This window comes from Lingula anatina, chromosome 6 (assembly GCF_051362555.1).
Source record: "Lingula anatina isolate TDL-2025a chromosome 6, LinAna3.0, whole genome shotgun sequence".
In the NCBI taxonomy this organism is placed as follows: Eukaryota; Metazoa; Brachiopoda; class Lingulata; order Lingulida; family Lingulidae; genus Lingula; species Lingula anatina.
Window position 1 is genome coordinate 16,700,235 of NC_141772.1, and position 23,981 is coordinate 16,724,215.

The 23,981-nt window shown below is 34.4% G+C and overlaps 1 protein-coding gene across 7 annotated transcripts in view; it reads right to left on the reverse strand.

Annotated features, from left to right (window-relative positions):
• The window catches only part of LOC106181932 (protein polybromo-1), a 31,166-nt gene that overhangs the window by 1,286 nt on the left and 5,899 nt on the right, over positions 1–23,981 (reverse strand). For 4 of the 7 annotated variants that reach the window (XM_087014478.1, XM_087014474.1, XM_087014475.1 and 1 more), the window contains 34 exons: positions 23,429–23,526; positions 22,700–22,847; positions 21,932–22,405; positions 21,554–21,700; positions 21,076–21,243; positions 20,657–20,739; positions 19,534–19,797; positions 19,082–19,151; positions 18,538–18,702; positions 17,392–17,427; positions 14,890–15,054; positions 14,250–14,378; positions 13,768–13,943; positions 13,154–13,283; positions 12,712–12,879; positions 11,980–12,120; positions 11,720–11,811; positions 11,047–11,089; positions 10,558–10,866; positions 10,241–10,320; positions 9,463–9,601; positions 6,828–6,929; positions 6,229–6,462; positions 5,852–5,936; positions 5,327–5,402; positions 4,758–4,933; positions 4,328–4,425; positions 4,040–4,111; positions 3,548–3,751; positions 3,146–3,265; positions 2,760–2,961; positions 2,298–2,399; positions 756–1,121; positions 190–295 (listed from right to left, as the gene is read on the reverse strand). In XM_087014478.1, the coding sequence (XP_086870604.1) occupies positions 190–295; positions 756–1,121; positions 2,298–2,399; positions 2,760–2,961; positions 3,146–3,265; positions 3,548–3,751; positions 4,040–4,111; positions 4,328–4,425; positions 4,758–4,933; positions 5,327–5,402; positions 5,852–5,936; positions 6,229–6,462; positions 6,828–6,929; positions 9,463–9,601; positions 10,241–10,320; positions 10,558–10,866; positions 11,047–11,089; positions 11,720–11,811; positions 11,980–12,120; positions 12,712–12,879; positions 13,154–13,283; positions 13,768–13,943; positions 14,250–14,378; positions 14,890–15,054; positions 17,392–17,427; positions 18,538–18,702; positions 19,082–19,151; positions 19,534–19,797; positions 20,657–20,739; positions 21,076–21,243; positions 21,554–21,700; positions 21,932–22,405; positions 22,700–22,847; positions 23,429–23,526 (5,168 nt within the window). The remainder of the gene's footprint in view (positions 1–189; positions 296–755; positions 1,122–2,297; positions 2,400–2,759; positions 2,962–3,145; positions 3,266–3,547; positions 3,752–4,039; positions 4,112–4,327; positions 4,426–4,757; positions 4,934–5,326; positions 5,403–5,851; positions 5,937–6,228; positions 6,463–6,827; positions 6,930–9,462; positions 9,602–10,240; positions 10,321–10,557; positions 10,867–11,046; positions 11,090–11,719; positions 11,812–11,979; positions 12,121–12,711; positions 12,880–13,153; positions 13,284–13,767; positions 13,944–14,249; positions 14,379–14,889; positions 15,055–17,391; positions 17,428–18,537; positions 18,703–19,081; positions 19,152–19,533; positions 19,798–20,656; positions 20,740–21,075; positions 21,244–21,553; positions 21,701–21,931; positions 22,406–22,699; positions 22,848–23,428; positions 23,527–23,981) is intronic. The other 3 variants (XM_087014476.1, XM_087014477.1, XM_087014480.1) reach the window with 3 other exon arrangements.

Consider the following 23,981-nt stretch of genomic DNA (forward strand, 5'->3'; position numbering starts at 1 on the left):
TAGACCCTTCAGTATCTCAAATTTTTCCCATGTGTTGACTGCGCCAATGAACATATTTTAATATCTTAAAAGATCTTACCAATGTAAGAACAGCACACGTTTTAGACCAATATAATATAGAAGTTTCAATTCAATAAAAGATGTATGTTTACTTATTGAAAACCGCATTAATTATTTCATTCCCAGTACCTGAGATAAGCCTCTGAGTGTAGCAGCCTCTGTGTCTTGGCAGGCACTGTGACAAACTTGGGTGAAGGTGGCCTTGGCGGAGGCAGTGGAGGAGCCATGGAAGAACCTACAAAATAAGGAAACAAAACCTGCAGCGCCATCTATAGTAATTGTCTCCTGACACTTAAAAAATTGACCTCACCATCTGTATTGATTATCTGGCATTTAAAAACCATCTCTGAGAAAACAGTAGCAGTGAAAGGAATGCACAGTTGATTTATCCCTTAAAATATTTAAAGTCATAAAGCACCTGAATCTATTGCACTTGGTGACCCAGTTTCCAACTTATATCAAGTCATCCCACATGCACAAAGCACATGAATACGTAAGATTATTGATATAATTAATGTCATGATCAAGCCATATATGATGGTATTAATATTTTGGCATCCAAAAAAGGAACAGAACAACAACAAAATATAATAATAAACAGATAAATAAGCCTTTAATATGTTGAAAGCAAATAATAAGTATAAGATCATTACAATCTTATCAAATTGAAAGGAGAAATCAAATTCAAAATCTACCTTTAATAGCAGGATCAGCCTGTGCAGGGCTAGCTCTATCAGAGGGCCTGGCAGGAGTTGTCGAGTTAAACCCTGGGATAGCCTGTGGGGGGTGTGGGGCTATGGAGTGACCCCCCTGGGCCTGTTGGGGATACATATGTCCCCCAGACATCATCTGGTAATTAAGCTGCCCCTGTTGTTGGGGAGTTTGGTATGGAGTCCCAGGGGTGCTACCCTGAGAGGGTTGGTAAGGGGTCCCCGGGGTGTTATTTCCATGGGGGTATGGAATGCCTGGCCTCTGGGGTGGGGTGTGGGTGTGGGGGTAAGCCATGCCACCGTGCATCATGCCCTGGGGAGGTCCATGCTGCTGTTGTTGGGGAGCCATGCCTTTGAAATAAACAGAAAACATGCACACCTACAGGCACTGCCCTGCTGTCTACATATACAACATGACATTGTACAAAATACACATTGATTAAATAACTAATCTGGGTTCATACTAGCATAAAAACATTTATTACTTTACAGCCAATTCATAATACACATAAATCATAATCACAAAAAAAGGTTTGCTGCATTTTGGTTTAGCAAGGGACTAACAAAATTTAAAGCAAAACAGAATTTCCACTTTTAATTTATATTTCAATATAAATACTAATTACAAAAACACTGTTCCAGTGATTTTGGTCAAACCTGAATGAACATGCTAATGTCTTTTAATTTCAGCAAGTTTTCAATAATGCAAAGACTTAATTGTTCAGGTAATTGTGCTAGAAGCACAAAATGTAAAAAGAAATGTGCAGCATTACCAGCCTCTAATTACTGCTTTGATGTTGATGATCACTAAATGTACTGGCAGTACATTATGTCAAAAAGAAAAAAAATGAAATTATATATATATATCCCTTAAAATATTGAATAACTATATATATATATATATATATATATATATATATATATATATATATATATATATATATATATATATATATATATATATACCCCAAAAAATTTATAATGCTAGTCTGAACCCAGTGCACATAGACTATGTATGAATAAATATTGTAAAATTAATATAAAATATCAGGTGATAATAACAAATATGCAGAAGAAAGCATAAACATGGGTGGCTATAAGGAGATATAGTCTACACTTAATATGATAATAAAAATATTCAATAACATGCTGCAAACAGTGATGTGGATCAAAATACAACCATGCATTATAATGTCTCTAACACTGGCTAAATAACAACAATGCAACAACACAAAATACTGTAAACGAGTAACTTGTTGAACCACACTGACTGAAACATGTTTTAGTCAAGCAATATTAAAAAATTTATATAATCCCCCTACACTTTTGCTATATGAACCCAGCAACACAATGGCCTATATAATGTGTTAGTTGAACCAATAACACAATGACCTCTATATTATGCTATCTGAGCACAACTAACACAGTCACCATCTACAGTGTGATAGCTGAACACATACACATACACAATTTCCTTTATATAAGAACACAGCCCACTGTATTTATTACCATCATCATCATCATTACCTTGGCCCATGTACTGCATCCCATGCATTGGTTGCATGCCCTGGGGTGGGGGCATCTGGTTGGGATACCTCTGCTGCTGCTGAGGATAACCAGGAGGATAACCTACACAGACATGCAATTAGCTTAATTTCAGTATTCAAAACCCAAATGAAAAGTAATAAATGCGGCAAAAATTTCTGACGCCAGCAAAATTGTTGTTCTACTTTTCTAAGGTTTGACAAATTGTGACTTTCATGGCTTTCTAAATCTCTTTTGAAAAAAAGAAAATACATAATTATAATATCAATGCAGGTCATATTTTCATTATTTCAAAAGTGTGTAAATTAGGTTTTGGAAATGTTAGTTCATGTTTGTTGCAAGGAAGATGAGGAAATTCTATAGCATTTCATTCAGCAATGTGGTGCTTCAAAACCTGTGACTGGTACTTGAGTGTTGCAGTGCAATCTTTCACAGAACGCTCACCTTGCATGTGTTGCTGGGGATACATCCCTGGGGTCATCTGGCCATGTCCAGCCACCCCCGGGGACCCTGTCCTGTACCCTGGGACTGGAGACTGAGCTGCCTGGGCCTCGGCCTCTGCCGCCCTTTTAGCATCGTTGATCTCTGCCTGTTTCTTGGCCTTTTCCTCATAGCGCCTCTTTTCTTCATCTGGAAGACTCTTCCACTAAATAAATAAAGATTACAGCATAAGTCACAAATTATATATAAGTAAAAATCATGGCAGCTGATCTTGTGACCTCGTACAAAATCACAAAATCTCTGTCTCTCAGACTGTCATTTATTTTTATCACAACTGACTTTAAATCTAGTGCGATTACAGGTTAAACTATTCAGTACTCAGCCCTTACATTGTTCCCAACCACTTTACTGAGCTCTCCAAATGAGTAGTCAGGATGCTGGTCCTTGAGTTTCTTCCTCACTTCAGCTGCGTATATGATATATCCTGTGGGCTTACGGTTCCTCTTTTGCTAAAATTCAGAAAAATGGTTAAATACTTAGTAACAGGTATTCAGACAGCTCTTTACAAGAAGTATTCTTACACTAGGATACATATTGCTTGAACCATCATCTGCAAATTTCGACACAGACAACAAGAAAAAACAATAAAAAATTTTATATATATTTGCATCCTTACAGTCAATTTTAATTAAATCAATGAGTAATTTTTAAATTTATTTAGATTACAGATCTCAAGTTGAAGAAGAAAATATCATCAGACATCTAGAAATTCTATCTACTGTCCTACTAACCACCTTCTTAGCTGGCTTTCCCTCAACAGATGCTGAAGATGGCGTAGCAGGCCTTGCATGTAATTCATCAAAACTGGTGTTATAACTGAAGCTGTGCTCCATCATGCTGTCTTCATCCATGTTACTAGGTGGCGCCTCTGTCATCTCAGATGCCATGTCGTCTGCTGGCTCATCAACTGCAGCCAGAAGATGAGGTGATGGCACCTTGACATTAAAATAAATGGGACAAAAATGAATTCTTGGCCAAATTTTTGATGCAATGTAACATTTTGGAACAGTAATAAAAAAACAAAGGTTTCACCTGAAAACAATGTATTATACTAAATTTTGAGTAAAGTGGAATAGAAGATAATTATTCACTGTACATATGAGTACCTGAAATATGTTCACTTATGATATATAAAAACAAGAATTGTGTACATATCAGTAGACATCTTTAAGGGCAATATCTTCCCCTTTATATAGCCTTCTTTCTATCAAAAATATATTTACCTTCTTAGGTGTGATGGACTTTCTAAAGAAGTAGATTTCATCATCTGTGACTTTAGGTGACAAAGTAATTTTCTGGAAAAAAGTTTTTTTAATCAGTTTTATCTGTGAAAACAAGTTTTTCAAAATATTTTGTAAAATAATCTTAAATCTGAAGATCTCAATTACTCAATGAACATTAGAAAACACCACGCAGGACAGTCACTCAAAATAAATACAACAATTAAAAAAACAAAATGACTTGATATCATTGTTTTGGCTTTATATAGAATGATTTGACACTGGGCTTACCTTGGAGCTTTTGGACATTTTCCTAATAGTTTTTTCTGCCTCCACATATTTGGACTCACAGACATACACATCTTTCTCTGGGTATTCTGTGGGTCGGCCTATAATAGAAAAACAAAAAATACATACATATGCTATCAATTACAGACTTGATACAGACTTGGTACTGGAGATACTTGTCACTCAACAAACTATCTTTTCATTTGAATCAATAATTTTAATTTGAGCTGTAATAGCTGTAGGATTTACATCACTATTGATGACAAATTCAAGCATTTTCACACTAAAAAATTCTTGTTTCTGTATTCAAATTTTCATTTTATGCTGACAAAAGGAAAATTATGTAACGCATGTGAAAAATACTTCCCTTTCACAAAAAATATCTCTTGATAATTGTTAGAAACATAAAATTGTTTATAAGTCACTAACTTACTTGTACAAAACTCCTTGTAGAAAAGCACAGCACACTTCCCCACTATATTAGCCAGTGAGTATGTAATGGGCTCCGTGTCACTGTGGAAAACCTCTCTTCTGAAGAACAGTCTGGTAGGTGGATGCTCCACTTCTAGAGGATACAAATACTTTGGGCCCTGAATGTACACTGCACCCCTGAAATAATTGAAAGAGATGATATTTAACAGTGATATTTTATTTTAAAGTAAAAACTCATCCAATACTAGTTAAATGCATCTATCTGTTAGAAGCTGCTTATATCTAAATGGGACACAAATACTTTTTATGTTCACTGTACAAAAAGAGGTAGTGATAATATTTAATAGTACCACTTTTATCTTCTGTTCAAATTTACCCAATTGAATTATAATTAACTATAGAAGATAACAAAGGTGACAAATAAACAGACATGAAACAAAAGAAAGATTTGAAATAATTTCCATTATGTAAACTTGCACAACTGAGAATATGAAGTTTTAATAATAATGAAAATATACTTATTTTCTGACCCACGTTAAACATAAATAGAACTCCTAGCCCATCCCCTACCTCTGGTCTGCCCACATCTTGTCTATCTTGACAATGATAGGCATTTCCCTCTCCGTTTTCACATAGACATGATCATCTGAAAATTGAACAAGATCAATAATATCTTAAGGAAAACAAACATTTTACTTGCAATAAAAGACCAAAAAATAATGACTCAGATGAAATAATGACCAGAAAATAGTTGCATAGTTGTCAAATGAGAAAAAAATGTTAGTTAGAAAATCATACATAACCAAAACGTATTTTGGCAGAATATATTCATCTAAACAGCTCACAAAAATGTGCCACTTCGGAGGTACCACATTGGAGGTACAACATGCAGACCAATGCTGGTCAAGATCTACATCAAACAGTCTGAAAGTTTAACCTGAAAAATACCTGCTGCATACCTGCAGATTTACTGTCAAGCAACAAGAATCACTTGACCATTGCCACTTCTGAAGTTGTTTTTTTTCTTCTTTTTTTAAAGTCAGTCTGTGACTGAAATCCAAGCAGTTTTCCCCTGTCTGCAGTTCTATATCTTACCTAGTTTGAAGCAGCCATTAGGAGCAATGAACTGCTCATAGTATGTTATTCCTTCCTCAGGAGTGGCAACTTCCTGAATGACAACCTAAAGTAAATATCAAATGTAAAACATTTAAAGTGTTTTGTTCAAAGAAAAAAGAATGACTTTACTATTAAGACAGTTCTTGGTCTAATGTAATAATGTCATATTCATAAAATTGTTTTTATTGAGGGCATTTGACAAAACAACTTTTTATACATGATATATGATGTAAACTACCAACACAAGCTTTTATGAGCCATAATGCTAATATTCATTTAAGTTTCATAAAATGTGTTTTTGTAGTTTCTAAATTATTTAATCATTCTGAGAAGTACTAAAGAAAAATAATCCTTACACTTCTCCGCTTGTCTAGCAAAAACGGCTGTCCATCATCTCCAATATCCTCCTTGCCTCCCACCATTTTTTCTGCGAACACGGAGGCCACGCGTACTGTGGTTAGCATCTGTTCTCGTGGCACGATTTTAACGCTCTCATTGCGAGGCACCTGCCAGATCTTTATCTTTTTGAATGCTTTGTGTTTTGCAGAGTACCTTGATTCACAGACGTAAACATCCTTGTCTGGGAAACCCTGTTAATAGAACAGTATTAAATGTGTTTAAAAAAGTCAAATGTTCTCAAGAGACTTAAACATGTTGCAGGAATGAAACAGGTGGAATGATTTAATTTTTTACCATCATTACACCAAAGCACTCTATCTTTGTACTACAGGAAATATCTTTCTACTGTCAAAAGAGGATCTATCAACAAGTCACTGTTTTGTCACTTTATATTTCTTTTTTTTTTTTTTAATTACAATTTCAGAGCTTTGACATCCCAATTTCAGAGCTTTTGCACTAATTATGTTTTTATGTTTTCAAACACGAATAATTCTTTGACTTAGTTAGTGATGATAAAAATAAATGCATATGTATTTCAAACCCAATTACTACTTACCTCTGGTTTCATTTTAAAGTAGTCTTTGACAAACATGACAAAGCACTTGCCCAGCACTATGTTTAGTGGGACTCTGTCTGAGAAATCACTTCTGAACACCTCCTGGGAATGAGAAAGCAGATCAGTGTTATTATGCCCTGGACTATTTGCTTTCCAATTCCATATTTAAGTCCAGTTAATTAAGTATTGCTTAAGGCTTAATTTCTTTTTATGATATCAACAGTCCATATCTAAATTGTGAATAACAAAAAAAGGCTACTGTCAATTCTGATGCAAAAGTACATTATGTTAAACTGCAAATTCAACATCAAATTTTAATTATGCTCAACAGGTAAAATACATCTGTGTCTGTACATAAAAATGGCATTTCTTTAAAATAATGGCCCGATTATGCTGATTTTTGAACTCAACCTGCGATTTAGCAGGAATGACCACTCCTGTGAGTTTAATGACAATTGGCCTATCTGTTTTTCTTATATTGTGTTTACAGTGTTGCATATATGCTGAAAAGTGAAAAAAAAAGCATAACTACTAAAATAGTGGCCCGATCATGCCGATTTTTGAACTTGACCTGCGTTTTAGTAAGATCAATTACTCTGCATTTTAGTCCTGTATTTCTTTTTTGAAAGTTTGACAATCATAAGTAACATGGTTTTCCCATAATGGTCATCTTAGCAGCAGCACCCAAAATTGTGTTTTCTTCTATTCTGATGCAATATTACATAATGGTTAACAGCAAAATGACCGTTTATTTTTAATAATTAAATACACATATCATGGATTTTCAGAAAATGTTACTAGCATGGGTCTTCAAGCCCGTGGAACATGCCGATTTTCGAACTTGACCTGTGTTATAGTAAGATCAATTACTCCTGTGATTTTCATGACAACAGGCCTATCGGTTTTCCTTAAAATGGGTTTACAGTGTTGCATATATGCTGAAAAGTGAAAAAACAGCATAACTTCTACAATAATGGCCCGATCATGCTGATTTTTTTAACTTGACCTGCGTTTTATGAATATTCATCAGCTCTGTAAATATACAGCCAAAAAGTAAAACTGCCTTCCACTTATCATGTTTACAATGAAAGTGCACGGCATCGGCACCGGCGACAACGGCAACGACAGACGCAGGTGATGGCAATATGTACAGACACATCTGTACATATTTACTGTACTGTTTGAGAACAGTAAGTGACATGGTTTTTCTTAAATGGTCATCATGGGAGCAGTGCCCAAAATAGGTTTTTTTCAAATTTTGATGCAATATTACATAATGTTTAACAGCATAATGACCATCAATTTTTAATAATAAAATATTAGTATCATGGATATTCAGAAAATGTGACTAGCAAAGGTCTTCAGGCCCATGGAATTTCCAAGTCACAACTTGAAAATGCCAAAATGTAAACAAGACAGCACTGTTCTGAAATGTTTTTTTTTCCATTTTTAACACTTTTTTTAACATAAAACAAAATTAACAGGTTACTGCCATTTTTATACGATCAACTAAGAAAATTGATGAGATGGGAAAAATATCAATACAACAGTGTTAAATGTCCAATTTCCTCCATTCTGAGATTCTGAACATAGTGAATGATTGAATCTGACAAACTGCAATGATATGAGTTTATTTCCATTTTTGAAACTTTATTACACAATACACGCTAAAAAGTTTACCATCATTTTTACATAATCAACTAACAATGTTGTAAAGATGCAGGAAATGTCAAACAAACACTTTTACGTATCTTATTAGTTCAATAATGAGACTGTTAACATGCCTAAGAGTTGAATCTGAGGAAATTTGAAAAAACAGCATAACTTCTAAAATAATGGCCCGATTATGCTGATTTTCGAACTCAACCTGTGTTTTAGTAAGATTGACCACTCCTGTGAGTTAAATGACAATTGGCCTATCTGTTTTTCTTATATTGTGTTTACAGTGTTGCATATATGCTGAAAAATGAAAAAACAGCATAACAACTAAAATAGTGGCCCGATCATGCCGATTTTCGATCTTGACCTGCGTTTTAGTAAGATTGATTACTCCTGTGAGTTTCATGACAACAGGCCTAACGGTTTTCCTTAAAATGTGTTTACAGGGTTGCATATATGCTGAAAAGTGAAAAAACAGCATAACTTCTACAATAATGGCCTGATCATGCTGGTTTTCGAACTTGACCTGCGTTTTATGAATATTCATCAGCTTTGTAAATATTAAGCCAAAAAGTAAAACTGCCCTCCACTTATTGTGTTTACAAGGAAAGTGCACGGCGCCGGCATCGGCATCGGCGACGGCGACGGCGACGGCGACGACAGACGCAGGTGATGGCAATATGTACAGACACATCTGTGTCTGTACATAAAAATAGAAAACATAGAAATGCTGGTTTAAAACAACTTAAAGTTAACTGTAGAAAACACACACACACACACACACACACACACACACACACACACACACACACACACACACACACACACACACACACACACACACACACACACACACACACACACACACACAGATAAACTTCTAACCATTAGAGGTTTTTCCCTATGCAATTTTTTCTATAAATATTCTGTATCTTTCATAAACATCCTCCTAATGGTATGGCTGTTGGGTACGTACCTTTTCAAGAAACTTTCTGGTTGCCAGATGATATGTTTCATTTGGTCGACAAAACCAGCAGCCATAGAGGAAGTTTTCTCCTGTGGGTTCTGTAGACAGGCGCTCTATGCACACGATGTGAGGCTCCAACCCTTTCTCCCTAGAAAGAACATCATAACTCCATGTACGTGTCACCACATACGCGATCTTGAAGAGTCTCATTTGATATGCGTTGATGTCAATATAGTATGGGTTCGTTTTATCATTAGCAAACTTTTAAACAGTATAAAAAATGGACAGGTACTGCTGATGTAATACTGATCTGGTAAATTTTCCACCCTTATACCGATTAAAAGTTTTCTGTTGAAACAAAGAATATGAACATATTGGATGCCATTTAAACTTCTCTTAGTACAGATTGTGATATAATACTTTTAAAATTTTTAAGCTAAGCTTTCAATTTTTGGTGGGGGCTATAAAATGAAATACTTTACATGTAATGTACACTGTTTTCCAACGCATTACTGAACAATTGTCTATTACCTGACTCTTTGTGACTGCAAATTTTTTCAATGCTTAAGTTTGCATTCGCAGGAACTTGCAGGACTTAAGTTTTCACACAGGAACACATTTGTACCAAGCAAGATTTTTTTAATTATTTATTTATTTATTTTTTTTTTTTTTTTTGTGTGTGTGTGTGTGTGTGTGTGTGTGTGTGTGTGTGTGTGTGTGTGTGTGTGTGAGAAGGGGGGAACTTGGAGGGAGGGTCCAGGGATAAAAATGGTAATGTGTATCCTACCTTGGCTCAATGTACACAAAGTCCCCCACTGAATAGGTCTGACCACCATAACTCACACTGTTCTCACCAATGTCTTCTTGCTGTAATTTTGCATAATTATCACATATTTGAAATGATTCCAAAATTCTGAGGAAAAAAGTAAATAATGAAAGAGAATGACTACTGTAGTAAATAGATATTGATTTGACTGGACTTAAATATTTTCTATAAATTTCATAAAAATAAATTGTGGGGTCAACTTAATGTCATTTTATGTAAGAAACTATGAAAATTATATAAGGTTCACAATAAATAGCTAAATATCTTTAAAAGCATACTTCTTTTTCTTGTTCTTTTTTGTTTGTTTCTTCTGCCTGTTTCTTTTCTTCATCTTCACGCATCTCTTTTGGCAGCTTCTCCTGTTTCTCCTCATCCAGCGCACTCTGCAGGTGTTTCTCGGTGTAACTGAGTGCAGGCGTTAACAAGAGCTCCCCGTTCTTGCAGAGCTCGTCACGTATCTTGATGAAAAACATCTGCATTTCAACAGCGTCTTCGTAAAGCTGGGAGTCTGTGCGGCTAACCTTGCGTGCGTATGAAAACACTTCAAACATGTCTTCCTGAAATCTGTCCAGTCTGCGATATCTTCCCTGAAAAAATGGAATTGGATGCATTAATATATGCTGCTATCTCATCAAACTGCAAATTTCTCCTTGAATTTTTAAAACTTTCTGAAAAGGCTTTAAATTATAAGGAAAGTGTTCATAATTTTTATGATTTCTTACATTACATGCACAGCCACAGTTTTCAAAAGAGGAAATGATACATACCCTGTCTAAATTTCTTTTGATTTGGTCAAATGTAAGAGGTTTTCTGGAATCAAAAAGTTAACATGATAGTTAAAGGGATAATAACTCTTCGTTTCGGTCAAAAAAATAATTTTCCTGGAGTAAACAACAATTTTCCCATACTTACCAATGGTTAATGAATCCATTTTTACATTCAAAGTTAGTCCCTGGTTTTTTTCTAAAAAGTTTGGTTTTTTGTTAAAATCTCTTAAGAGATTTTAACAGAGTATAGCCATCAATGGAGGTCACGTGGTCTAAAGACAAGCTCAGATATCAGAATAATAGCTGTTACTGCCGTTTTTGTGGTACAACAGAATATATTATATTTCTATGAGTTGTTCACAACGTTTTTATTGTGAAATATAGATCTCATACGAAGAGTTATTATCCCTTTAAGTATAAAACCCAACCAATACTTGAAAATGCATCACATTAAAGAATGTAAATATTTCTAACTGCACCACCAAAGTGCACTCATCTCATTCATTAAAAGAATTTAAGCACTTGGAATACTATGTTACTTGGCATTTTAAAAATACCATGCTCCATGAACCAACAATAAAAGCAGTTGAATGCCTCCTTTCCTCCCCCACTTAGAGAGAGAGAGAGAGAGAGAGAGAGAGAGAGAGAATGTCTAGCATCATTTAAGACTTACACAGTCACAACTGGTTGCTCTCCCTCCTGTTCTGCAACCTCTTTTGAGGGCAACTCAGCAAAGGAGTCACTATAGCAACGACCTTCTTCATCCTGAAACGAACAAAATTTGGAACCTTGCTCACATCATTTTCTAACTTGATTTTCCCTTTTTTAATCAATAGCAAAAAATAATCAAGAATTGTTATCATAAATCCAGTGCTATAAAATATTTACACGAGATTGTCGACTGATAGATAAGTTATGCAGCTCCATACAAACCTGGTAGTTGTAGACAGAAATGAAGAGATTAGTCATCATTTCCAGCACCACAGCTTTTACATCTGGGACTTCATTATCATCTTCCTCATCTTGCAGCTCTCCTTTCTTCTCCAGACACACTCTCTGCAGTGTGAGGGCATCCTGGACAGGGAAAGAAACATAGATAATATACAGAACTACTTGCACTGTAGATAATTACATTTACAATTTAATAGATCATCTATCCAGGTGAGATGAAACATCCCTTAAATTCAAAGTAAAAAATCATGATCCTTTTTTTCATCCTTACTACTTCCACCCAGGAGCTGAAAGTTATTACGGTAATTACTCGATCTTTTCAATGGGAAAATTGTGGATTTTACAGATACTGTATTTTTTAAGCCATAATTTCTTAAAAGCAGAACATTCCTATTGAGAGGTAGCAACAAAATTAAAAAGCAGGCTACACTACAGCTCATTTCTATGCAGTGATAGCACCACAAATATTATATAGAAATATACAGTTTTTCTGATTATAAATTTATCAGAAAGTGATAAGAGTAATTATTGTAGATTTTGGTGATGATCCATTAATTAATTAATAGATATTAATTTATTAATTAATTAATGGATATTTATTAGTTATTTACTTGTCTTGGAAGAGGTCTGTGCTCTCTGAATGGTTTTCAAGTAACTATTATTATCAATATTATATGATAAACATCCACTCAGTCTCTGTCATTTTCTCCTCACCTTGTATATAAGAGAGTCCGGCTCATTAAACTTGCAAGCATTGTCAAACATGAGGACAAAGTCAGAGACCAGGTCCTCCAGGCTCTCGTACTTATTGTTTGTCATCTTGCCAAAGATGTGCTGCATATCTATAGGCTTCTTGATTACTTCGTAGTAGTTAGGATATTCCTATGAAAAAATGTGACATATGTTTATAGTGCTCATCAATATGTTTCATCATCTCATAAAATATAATCAAATTATGATATTTTTGTTTCATACATTCTCTTTAGAAACAATCAGCATTTTAATCATCGTTATTAAAGAGACAACAGAAAAGCTACGCTGAATCACCAAATAGTTAAATGGTTGTGCTGAAATATTGCACTTAATGTTAGAATACAAACTGGCCTGATAACATAGAAGATACATCCCCAGTGGCAGTAAATGCTTGTCCACTTACCAATCTGGAAGGCAGCTTCATGAAGGGAGGACACAGTACTCTGCCCCTGGAGTCTGTGAAGTTGGCTATGATGTCATAGACTTGCTGTAGCTTCTGAGCCAGTGGAGACAAACTCTTGGATTTGGGACGACTGACAAACAAAATCAACAAACATAATTCATTTATAACAAAATATATAAGAACAGATAAGCATCCTCTTTTTCCACACATTTAACATCTATTTCTTTGAATGTGAACTTTTAACTAAAATGCATGTACTCGGTGTACCTCTAAAAAAGTAAGTCAATATGATTACCACATGTGTAGAAAGACACACTATTGTCAGTAAAAGCCAATAATTTCACCTTCCTTGTGGGAAGAGGGTGGCAATGTGTAAAACAGATAAATATCACAGACAAGAATTATTTTTCAGCCTCTGTGTGTAATAGTGAGAATATATAACAAAATTCAGTGCAACAGGATTTTCATCATCTCTTGTGCAATGGCGATAAAAAGTAGATTGTTTCTTAGGAAACTATATGTGTTTCTATGGGGCCTTTTAATGAGGCTTGAAACATCTTGTCTTTTACCTAGAAAACTCATTAGTCTCATAAGAAACAATTATATAGACTTACTTCTTCTGTCCCTGTTTAGAGGGTGGTGACAGTGGTGTGAGGTTTCTTATCTTCTGTTTCAGCACTCTTTCTAGCGTCTGTGAATCTTGGTAGACCAGAGAAGACTCCTCATTGTAATGTCTGGCATTACTGAACATCAGCTTTAGGTCCGCTATCAGGGCTTGCTCTGTAGTATACTGAAAAAGTGAATGAATTCATTCAGTACAGCAAAATTATTGTTAGGTTATAACATCATACAACTTAAACAATACTTGCAAAAATAATTTCAGCATATTTTCAGAAGTAAAAAATTGTTAAAAACTTTAACAGCATGGAATACACTTGTAAAAATTAATCATTTGGAAAAGCTAAAACATTCATAGTAACCTATTTATAAGGAAACACTTTTAAAATTTCTTTCAGTGCCAAAAAGTTTCACGCAGAAAAAATAATACAGAACTTAAAAACTGTAACGCACATATAACAGAAATGTGTATAACTACCTTTTCTTCCATTATCTTAGTCTTGATGGTATTCATGTCAATGGGTTCAGAAATGACTTGATAATAATCAGGGTATTCCTTCTTTGAAGGTAGCTCAATGAAGATATCTATCAGTGAGCGGTTTTCTTCCTGAACAGGAAAATCAAAAATGATAAAAAAATTATATGTTTATCAGAAAATATGAGTTAGTTGGTTTCAGAAGGTAATGTGATCATAATAATATAGTAATTCAAAATTTTCATGAAAAGCAAAGCAGAAAACAAAAGAAGCAAAATTTTCCAACCATTTTCCTTACACTACTCCAAAGCAAGTCTATATCTTACAAAAATAATAACTTTTTCCCCCACTCAGCAAGTTTAAAAGGAGAGCTACTAATAAACATTCCGCTTATAAATCATTTCAATTCAAATACCAGACATGAGCCTCGGTTTCAAAAATATATATATCTGAACATTTATCGAATCTCAGACAAGACAAATCTCAGGAACCATCAGAACTGAATTAAAAAATGCAGAATTCCGCTTTTCCGCAGAAAAAGCTCATGTCTGAAATACAGCATTACCAAAGCAGCTCAAACTGTGACAGAACATTAACACACAAGCAGCTAGTGAAGTAACACAAAACAGAGCAGTTTTCACACCTGGAAGTTAAATACTGTATCATAGAGAACATTGATCCGTTTCTTCAAAGCCTCTTCATAGGGCAGGGGTTTGCGGCCTGGCTTCTTTCTCTCTTTTTCTGGTTTTGGAGTTACAATAACGGTGGCTGACTGCTCTTCTTCATCTTCTGAACCATGGAGTTCCTTCTGGTGAAATGAAAGGGAAAAAATACTTGTACAATAATAACCATGATAATATTTTTTTACAATTAGTCACAAAAAATAAATCTCAAATCCTAGACCTTTTTAAATTATATTTTGCTTTTCCTCCTTGAAAAGTCAGTATTGCTCAAAGTTGACAGGGAAATAGGATTCCCCACTTGTAAATAAGTCAAAAGGCAGGTTCACATCAGGACTAACTTAGACCTGGGGCTCATTTCACAAAAGAACTTTACCCCCCCCCCCCCACAACACCCCACCACTCTCCCCAAATCAAAAACATATTGTCTACATTAGCCAAAAATAATTTAATGGTAGCTCAGTTTAATAGGACATTAATCCTGATTAATAAAAAGAAAGAAATGTCAAATGATTTTTTTAAAAGATCAGTAGTTGCTTTCTTTAAGTGGACTACTACCGTTTATCTTGTTATTGAACTGAAGCAGACTATAATGTTTGGTACTAAAGTCAAGACCAATTTTCAGTCTTTGGTGAAGCCAACCTACATGGAGACCTGCCTGAGACTTTGAACATGGAGCTACATCTGATTCAAAACAAAAATTTTCAGCCAATTTGTTTTAAAAAAACAGACATCAGATATTATTTCCATATTAAATGTGAAAATGATGCCACCTGACAGGTCTAACAGTGCATTAAGTTATTAATAATCATTAAAAGCACCTCACCTAATCTATACAACCATCGTTTGTAAATAGTCTTAATTAAGAACAGAATCTAATCTAGATGTTAAAAATAGATAAGTTATTTATCTGTTGAAAATTTGAAATATAAAATTATTTTAAACAGAAGAAACATATAAAAATTAGACAATAAATCCAGATTAAAAAAGGATATAAGGAGGAAAGTTGAAATCTAATGCTTTTTGAAAGATGTATATAAGACTAGTATATTTTAACTAAATCAAATTTCTGCTAAACTATGTAAAAACAAGGACTACACAAAAAACACCATTATTAATAAGCATGAGATCACAATTAAAGCAAATTCATTAAAAAGAGGGCATTTTTACATATATCTGTTTAGAGCATGCTTTAATTGTTATGACAATGACTTTATGGAACATCAGTATTTCTTGGCATTTTCACTCTCTCCTCTCAATATAGCTGGTTTGGGCCACTGATATTGTTTAAGAAAATAAAAATTTAATAGTCTACTATAACTTTATATGCTCATTCACAAATCAAACAACGTATGCTACAGATAGTACAGAATGCAAAAATAATCAGTGACTGAACAAAATAAAGGTTAAAATAAGGATTAATTCAGTTTAATATAACACATGTCTTTAAGGTTCTGAAATGGAGTAAAAAAAATAAGAGACAACAAAGAGTTTGCAGTCTGACAAAAATAATCCATCATCACCAACAGCTGTCAATTCCTTATAATGAATTCTCCCACAATCAGTACAGCGAGGTCACAGCAAAACAGGGTCAAGGTCAAATATCAAATTAAGGTCAAGGCTACTCCATGGTCAATAACAATGTCAAGGTTATTTTAAAAGTTAGGGCCAGGCCAAAGTTGACATTTTTCTAAAAGCCCACATTGACAGGAGCGGAATACTGCTACACAAACTTCTATAAGCTGAGGATAGGACATGAAGGCAGCCATCCGGGTATGTCAGCAGTAAAGTGTCATCTACAACTCTTCCTAATTCCGCCACATCTGCATGCATTTTAATAAAGCAGAAAACTGACAGGCAAACATGTTATGAACAGTATTTTTTTTTTCAAAACAAATACTGTCCTTTGGTCATTTTCTGTTAGATAGAAGGCAAAACTCTATTTCAAGTTTTCTCAATGACAATTAGAAAAATAAAAATCAAAAATGATGAGAAGAACATATTTGCCTTTCAATGACAGGAAGGTTATGCTTACAGATAAATCTAAGCATGCCCATTAAATAAATTCATGATGTATGACATCCTCTGAGAAGGGAGACAGGGAAACAGTAAAAAGAATTTCCTTATGCCCTGCTGTTAGCCTTAAGTAGCTTTACAATTTGAAATATTTGTTTAGAAGATATGTACCTTAGTAGTCTAATCGACTGTAGTGATTATATCTTAAATCAAAGATAAAAAATTTCAAAATCAAATTGGATTTAGTTTACTTACTAAATCAAGCACCTAAGGTAAGATTCTTTGGGTTTTTCCTTAATCATTGTTCTAAAATGTCTTATTTAAATTATTTTGGAAAAAAAATGTTGCTTAAAATTTAGAGAAACTTCAAAACATTGTAATTTCATGTGACTGTTAAGCTACCCAGGCTATCATTTGGCAGACATGATACGTGATTTAAGCATAATTACCTCCAAATCATACGAGGGTAAATCCTCTAATACCTCCTAATGTTCAGGGGTAGAAAAAAAAGGAGGAAATGGTGTCATGGTCAGCAAGGTCGGTTCAAGGTCAAAGGTAGATATTAAATAATTTACTTATGCCTCTACACATGAATAGACATGGCAATAATGGCGGGTACTAAAGTGTATTATGTAGTATATTAAATATAATATTGTAGCAGATGCTCAAGCTTTAAAAAAATACAATTTTCACTGTTCACAGTTTTAGTGGCAATTCACTCTCTATAATTTGAAATTCTGGGAACCAAGGCAGCACCTTTTGAGGAAACAGAACTATGTTGTTCATAAAACAAATTTTTTAAAAACCTTTAAATTCAACCCTTACAAAACAAAACTTGGACCAATAAACAAACATCTCAGCAATTCTTCTGATTTCAGTGATAATGACAAAATAGTTTAAAAACTAAAGGTACTCTAAAAAAACAGGAAAATAAAGTTACTAAAAGGAAACCTTAAATGGTGCAAGGTACTTGATGCACAGAGGAAACTGAATATATAAAAACACTTCTTCAGTTGTATACACACAGGGGTTAAAAGCTGCAAGAGAGATAGATATCCCTTTCACATGTGTAGCAATATACCAGCTCTTTTATGGTAAAAATAATACATCTGAAAGTATCCAACTTTGATATTATAAAAACACTCATCAATTTTGTCTCTAAATGATACTCATCTAAACAGCTCCACCTCTCAACAATGTGAAGATGGTTTCAGATATATGTAAAATTCACTTTCTGTCTACCTCAAATATTGTTCATTTACCACTAGCAATCAAATTAAATTACTAAAGGACCAGTTACCTACTGAAATAAGAAATACAATACTGGGGCAGTTAATGATTAAGAATATGGAGGTTTTAAAATTTTGGCACCCGAGACTCAACACCAGATGGAGCCTAAACCAGATGTACACATTTTGTTCCATTTCATACCTGTTCTACATATAATCAATGAATAAATGGCATAAAAAAGAATATTATAATAAAATGGTAATCTGAACTTTCACAAATTATGCAGTGAGTAGCCACAATGTTGTTATAATAACAGTGTTAATTCACTAAATCTGCCTTTCTCCCTTCTTTATTGTCCCCTCTACCTTCATCTCCAATTTCTCAAGCTCCTTTTTCTTGGTCCTCATTATCTTCTGCAGTCTCACGGCATCCTTATAGATTCTGGACTCATCTGTGTTGTACTGCTGGGCATTTCTAAACATCAGCTCAAAATCTGAGGACAACTCTTCCAGGCAGCTGTACTTCCCTTGCTAGAAAGTGGGAACAAATCCATCACTGTGAAGCACATTTCTTATAAATATATATTGCTACGATTTTTGATTGGGAAAATGCCTTGGTTTACTTGTACTCGAGTTGTATAGAGATAATTTACTGATTCAATAAACACCTGCTTAGTGAGATGCAGGAAATGTGATAAAAACTGCACATGTCCAGTAAATACAGGCAGATAAATACAGTTAGGGGTTAAATATTTCCTGACCCTTAATCCCTGAAGAAAGTGATTTGATAGAAACAGAAATATTGGAGTGCAAATGACTATTAGAATACCGACTTTAGCTGTTGTTGAAGAAAATTTTATTTAAACTGAATAATAAGGACAATGTTAATAATATTTTACAATTGCCTCACCCTTATCTTTTTCCTGATCTGCATCATAGCCATTGGATGATGAATTTCCTCATAGTAATCAGGGTAGAACCTAACAAATAGACAGCATAAAGCTGAAAACATTTCACAACACTTTTGATAACTTTCTACATTTTATAAAAAAGACGTAATGAAAATAAACATGTGGCAAAAATACAAAAAGTTGCACATTTTACATTAAATCTTTAATATGCCCAAAATATTCCTCAAATGAAATGAACCACTAACTAATCCTTAAAAATTTTTGTTTGTATGCATGTTTTTGTAGACAATACAGAAATTATGTCAATCTTAATTTCAGAGTCACAACTGATTGAGACAAAGCAGAAACGATGAATGTCATTGTTTAAGATTTGAAACTGTGAGTGTTTTAGCCAGGGCCCAAAATTTTAGTCTGAACACAGTCAAAAAGGAAAATAAAAACAGCAACACACCTTCTGTTGGGCAACTTCAAGAAGGGGTCTGCCAATCCCTGGCCCAAGGAGTTCTTGGCATTCTTCACTGCATTAAACAGCACCCACTGCACAGTTTCCTCTGGTTCTGTCACAGAGCCCTCCTCTGCTGAATCCTCCTCATAATCCATCTGACTGAGCTGGTCATGACAGCTGGCTATCTCACTCAGCTCCTCCTCTTCATCCTCGGGGTACTTCAGGGCTGCACAGATGGCAGAGAGTCTTGGTCCTGGGTTCCTCTTTGGCCTGTAAAGAAAAAAATATGTTATCAGTCAGATATAACTGATTTAAACATCAGTTGCTAACTATTTTTGTAAAAATGCCATTGAATCTGAACATGAAAAATCAAAATGAACAACAATGATTAGTAAAAACTTGAAGGTATAACAACAATTGAAAAACATTTTAACATTCAACCAAACGCAAGTTTTAGTAGGGAGTATTGAGTTTGCCAAAAGCAGTAGAAGGAAGTTTTGGCCTGGCTTTCTTTTGGGGCTAAAAATACAAAAGAAAAGAAAACTGCAAATTAAAAGGAAACTCTGTAAGAATGATGCTGAAGTACTTCAATATCTGGAAATATCTTATTTGAAAAACTTAAAAATTGTTGTCAAGCTGTCTGGCAATCTCTGACCTGCAAAAAAACAAAACATTCAACTCAAAAAGTTGGTTAGTACAAAACTGTTTTTTGAAAAATGGTTTTTCATTATACCTTCTGTAAAACTTTTTCTGTTTCATTACTAAGCACCTCTTCGACCTAAAAATGAGAAAATGTAAATAAAAAATACTGACTGGTCAAAACCAGTTTGTAAAAAAAAGTGATCTAATGTGGGTTCTTGAGGGTTAAAAGGTATGCCAGTCTTTGACAAGGGTTTAACAACGTATACAGCCCAGCATAGGTTTACAAAAAATGACACAATCGTTTGTATGGGTTTACAACACAACCGAGTTTTCAAAGTAGGTAAAAAATTTCAATAGTTTTTGACACAAGTTTCTTATGCAGTTTAGAACCAGAATAACACTGCAATATATCAAAATGGCAAGAAAGGAGTGCATTTTTGCCCCTCAATTATTTGTTTAAAATCCAGAATATTTCTCTTCCATTTACCTGGTAGATCTTCCTGCACTTCTATCAGAATTGCACAACTCATTCTTCTTGGATTTTACCAGTTTCTTCAACATCACTGCATCCTGAAAATGTATTTCATATCTTTGGATGTTGTTGTGTTCTCTTTGTCTTGTAATAACATACTAAGAAGATATAAGATATAGTACATTTTGAACCAAGAAAAAATTGTGACTGAAATAATTGACTTGCATGTAGACTTTAAAATTGCTCAAAATCTAAACTCACTGCACTCCTATCGAAAAAAGAACCAGTGGCCAAATTCTGTGGTCTTTATCTTACTTATTTCAAATTGTCTTACATAATCATAAAATTGTGAGAAAATCTACATTTTCACTGCAAGAAAATATTTCTTGTTCTGCTCACCCTTAACCTTAATAGTGATTCTGAAGTTTATATACCTTATAAATGAAGGAGCCTGGCTCGTTAAAAGTTTTAGCATTGCTGACCATGGTGAGCAAATCTTTTTCTAACTCATCCACACTCTTGTATTCATGACTCTGGATCTTCATGGCTATCTGCTTCAAGTCTATTGGATCCTTAATGACGTCATAGTATTCAGGGTATTTCTACAAGATATGAAGATATGAAAAATTCTTTAAAAATATTTGTTACACAAAATATCAATTACTTATTAAAATTCTGTAGACAGAGAGAAATCTACATTGTTCATCCGACATTACCCTTTAAAAATATAACATCGAAAAGTTCAACAATATGTCAGTCTTGCATTAAGTGCTAAATAATGCACTGTCCATGAGCCTAATATACAAGATAGCAAGCTCAATTTAAGAGATAACATAACCAGCATCCCATGACATTTTATCAATCTTCTTCATAGAGACAGAGACAGATATGACGCCTGACAGGAAAACTCACTGTTCTAGAAGGCAGCAACTGAAAGAGATCAGCAACATTCCTTTCTCCATTCTTAGCATTCATGACAGCTGAGAAGAGCCATTCAAGCTGACTCTCTAACTCCTCCTCTGCTACAAGATCCCCCCTCTTCTCTGGGACTGGAGTACTCTGGAAAATAGATTGAATTGTTATCATCACCCTAGGATCACTTTTAAGATTGGATTACACACCAAATGCCAAAAGTATTCTTATTTGAAGACAGAAAATGTAAAGAAGAACAATAATGAATAAAAACATCTTGACCAAAAATTCATCAATGACAGGAATAAAAAAATGTCTTCAAAAAATTGAGTGCTAAGTTTAGCTTGTAAAAGACTGGCATTAATACCTATGTCTTACCTCTTTAACTGAACGTCTGCTCTCTTTTGACCTATCTCTTCCTTTCTTCTTCTCCCTTTTTTCACTGTGTTCCTCCTTCCTGCTGTCTTCTTCTGTCTCCTGACCTCCATCTTCTGCTTCATTCTCTTCCTCTTCATCCTCAGCTGATGACTCAGCCTTCTCCTTACTTTTCTCCACTTTATCATCTGTCTTGCTGTCCACTGCTTCTTTCTCTCCCTCTTCCTCTTCCACTTCCTCTTCCTTCTCTTCATCTTCTTCCTCCTCTTCCTCTTCATCCTCCTCCTCTTCTTCATCTTCTTCTTCTTCTTCCTCCTCCTCCTCTTCTTCTTTTTCACTTGCTGTGGAAATACGGCGACTTCTTCGCCGTGTTGTTGTAGGTGTCTGCTCACCAAATGCAGCAGCAATCAGAGCGTTTTTGGAGTCTTGGTAGACCTCCCACATATCGCAGGCGTCTTGGTATTCTTGACTGCTTTTCTGAAAAACAATTGGACAAAAACGTGAAAGTATATCAAAATAAAAGATTTAGTATTTTTGATTCATTCCGGGAATTCATACAAAATAAAAAAAAGTTAACTTAAAAGAAAAACCTTTTCAGGTATGGAGAAGATACAATAATTAGTTTTCTAAATAATGTGTGGACTCGCAATCCAGCTATACAGTTCTAATTTGTTCCTGAAATAATCTGCATTTCTCTAGGCTCTTTCAGGCAAAAATATATGTCTAAACAAAAACTGGTTCCTGTCAAAGCCGCTTTGGAATTAGACTCACCTTGTAATAAGCCTTAGCATTGCTGACCAAAAGTTCAACATCAACTGTCAGCTGCTCAATGTCTTCATACTCATCTGTCTTCAGCTTCTGCTGTATCTTCAACATGTCAATTGGTTGAGAGACAACATCATAGTAGTCAGCAGCAGCCCTGTAGAAAAGGATATATATTGTTCACTTAAGATATAGTATTTGGGAATATCCAGTCCATGATCATGTTAGACACTATTTCTGGGACTGACTGAAAGATTCAACATAAAACTTGTGCAAAATGTTTGTTTATTTAAAGTACAACTAGGCCACTATTACTAGTAAAATAAATGTTGGTTTTCTTAGTTTTTTTTTTTTTTTTTTTCACTTTGCATATATTTCAGCTTTCAGAATAGTTGGTTTGATCTGGTGAGGCTTACAAGTCCAAGCGACCATGTGCTGTAAACCTAAATTGAACAGCTGGTGTCCCTTGCGTGCCTCCATTGTCCAAGGAGGTGCAAAAAAAGTCAAGGATCTGCCATGTTATAAAAAAATGAAAGACTGTTTCCATGGTAACTCTTTGGGTACCACACAAAGTATCATTTCAGGTAAATCTCTTCTTCTTTCTTAAATTTATGAAAAAGTATTGGCATCCCTTTAAAAACTGCAGATTGTGCCGAAATTTTATTTTCTCTTAGTCATTTATTACTGACTTTTAGTTCTAAAATATAATATCAATTATTATGAATAATAATAAATCACCTTCTTTTTGGAACTCTTATAAATGATTCACACAGAATTCTTCCATCATCTGTCTTGAATGTTCTTATGATGTCATACAGTTCCTGACAGATCTGGACCTATCAAAAATAGAGATACAAATGAACATTTTTCTCCAGTAAAAAACAATCTGATTGGTTAAAATACCTCAGAGTCACTCTGTTGGTCGCTTATATTATTTGCCTGCAATAGTTTCATGTTAAAAATATTGTGAAATGTTAGTACAAGCAATGAGCAAGTGAATGAAATACAGTGAAACTTGTTCAGCATTAAAGAAAGAAAAATGAAGATAATAATATCTTCTGTCAGGAATAAAAAATAAAAACCAAATATCAAATTCACACAGTGTCAAGGGACATATGTTGGGAGACATTTAGCAATTATCATCACCCAAACGCTGACTGTTGGCCTTCATGAAATTTGATTTATCAGGAATTGTTTTGCTTTTACTCTTACTATGTAGAAATGCATGGAAAGAAGAAACAATTTCACGTTTGCTTTTTTATAACAGAGGCATTCCTGAGATAACATTCAG